General features: G+C 47.0%; 1 protein-coding gene across 1 annotated transcript; it reads left to right on the top strand.

The window, feature by feature from the left end:
• Window positions 1-293: 293 nt before the first annotated feature.
• Window positions 294-1,451, top strand: LOC112080257 (alpha-tectorin-like; the record flags this gene model as incomplete). Its single annotated transcript, XM_024145994.2, has 3 exons — window positions 294-716; window positions 1,035-1,196; window positions 1,336-1,451. Coding segments are annotated over 3 exons (701 nt in total), but the record flags the coding sequence as incomplete, so codon positions are not given.
• Window positions 1,452-1,457: the final 6 nt, after the last annotated feature.

Below are 1,457 nucleotides of genomic sequence, written 5' to 3'. Positions count from 1 at the left end.
TTCAGATTTTTCATATATATATATATATACAGTACCAGTCAAAAGTTTGGACACACCTACTCATTCATGGGTTTTTCTTTATTTTGACTATTTTCTACATTATACAATGTAGAAAATAGTAAAAATAAAGAAAAATCCTTGAATGAGTAGGTGTGTCTTAGAAGAGCAATAGAGCCTTCTGTAGTGCAGGCGAAGTTTTTTCCCCCACTGATTTATACAGGTAAAATCCCATTGGGATTTAAATCTATTTTGTGAGCAAGGAAAGGCATTTAAAAAAAATATTGTAAAATTAGTTCATTAAGTTTGTATCCTTCCCCCTGCTATCCCTCCTCCAGCCAAAACAGCTGTTCTGGAACAGTGATTGCACCAAGCGCTGCCAGTGCATCGGCCGTAATCTCATCCAGTGTGACCCGCGCCGCTGCAAGGCCGAGGAGGAGTGCGCCCTGCGCCATGGCGTGCGCGGCTGCTTCACCCAGCGCTTGCAGCACTGTGTGGCGTCTGGTGGCGGTGTCTTCAGGACCTTTGATGGGGCGTCCCTCCGCCTGCCTGCCTCCTGCTCCTTCGTGCTGTCCACCAACTGCCACAAGCTACCTGACCTCTCCTTTCAGCTCATCGCAAACTTCGACAAGTGGAGCACGCCCAACCTCACCACCATCTCCCATGCATACCTCTATATTAACGAGGAGAATATCCTAATCTCCGGGAGCACCGTGAAGGTGATGGGGAGGGATTGAGGGTAGATTTAATGGATGAATTAAAGGGTGGTTAGATGGTTGGATGGATGGATGAGTGCATGGCCGCAGGAAGATGATTTGGGGTGGGGGTGATGTCACCAGGTGCATTTTATTTTTGCATCGCGATCATCTGTTTATTTTGGAGAGAATACATGTGAAATGTGGGTGTTTTTATTAGTTTGAGGTTGGATGGTGAGTCATGTGTATAGTTACATATATCATACAATTATTTGTGTGTGTGTACTTAAAAAGTCTGACCACGAGTGCATGAATCTCACAGCCTGTCCTCCCCCCAACCAGGTGAACGGCACTCCTGTGTCATTGCCTTTTGTCACGGGCCTGATGACGCGCGTCTCCACTTCGGAGGGCTTCCTGGTCATCGACACGCCGCAGGACATCCAGGTGCGCTACAACCGCTTCAACACGCTCAGCATCACTATGGGCCAGCGGCTGKAAAACAAGGTTTGTTGTTGTTTTCCCTTATGGTTGGAGAACATTAGGTAAGCATTATGTAGACCATTACATGGTTATTGTGAAGCATCTTTGGGTTTTAGAAAATAACTAAGAGAGCTATAAAATAGCATGTATTATTATTTGTAAGGTGTGCGGCCTTTGCGGCAACTTCAACGGAGACCCCACTGACGACTACATCACCTCCCATGGGAAGCCGGCCATCAGCGCCCTGGAGCTGGCCCAGAGCTGGAAGACCAATGGCATGCAGAA

This window comes from Salvelinus sp. IW2-2015, unplaced genomic scaffold, assembly GCF_002910315.2.
Source record: "Salvelinus sp. IW2-2015 unplaced genomic scaffold, ASM291031v2 Un_scaffold14007, whole genome shotgun sequence".
NCBI classification, from domain to species: domain Eukaryota; kingdom Metazoa; phylum Chordata; class Actinopteri; order Salmoniformes; family Salmonidae; genus Salvelinus; species Salvelinus sp. IW2-2015.
Note: the sequence above shows the minus strand (reverse complement) of the source record. Positions and strands in the feature narration are given on the sequence as shown.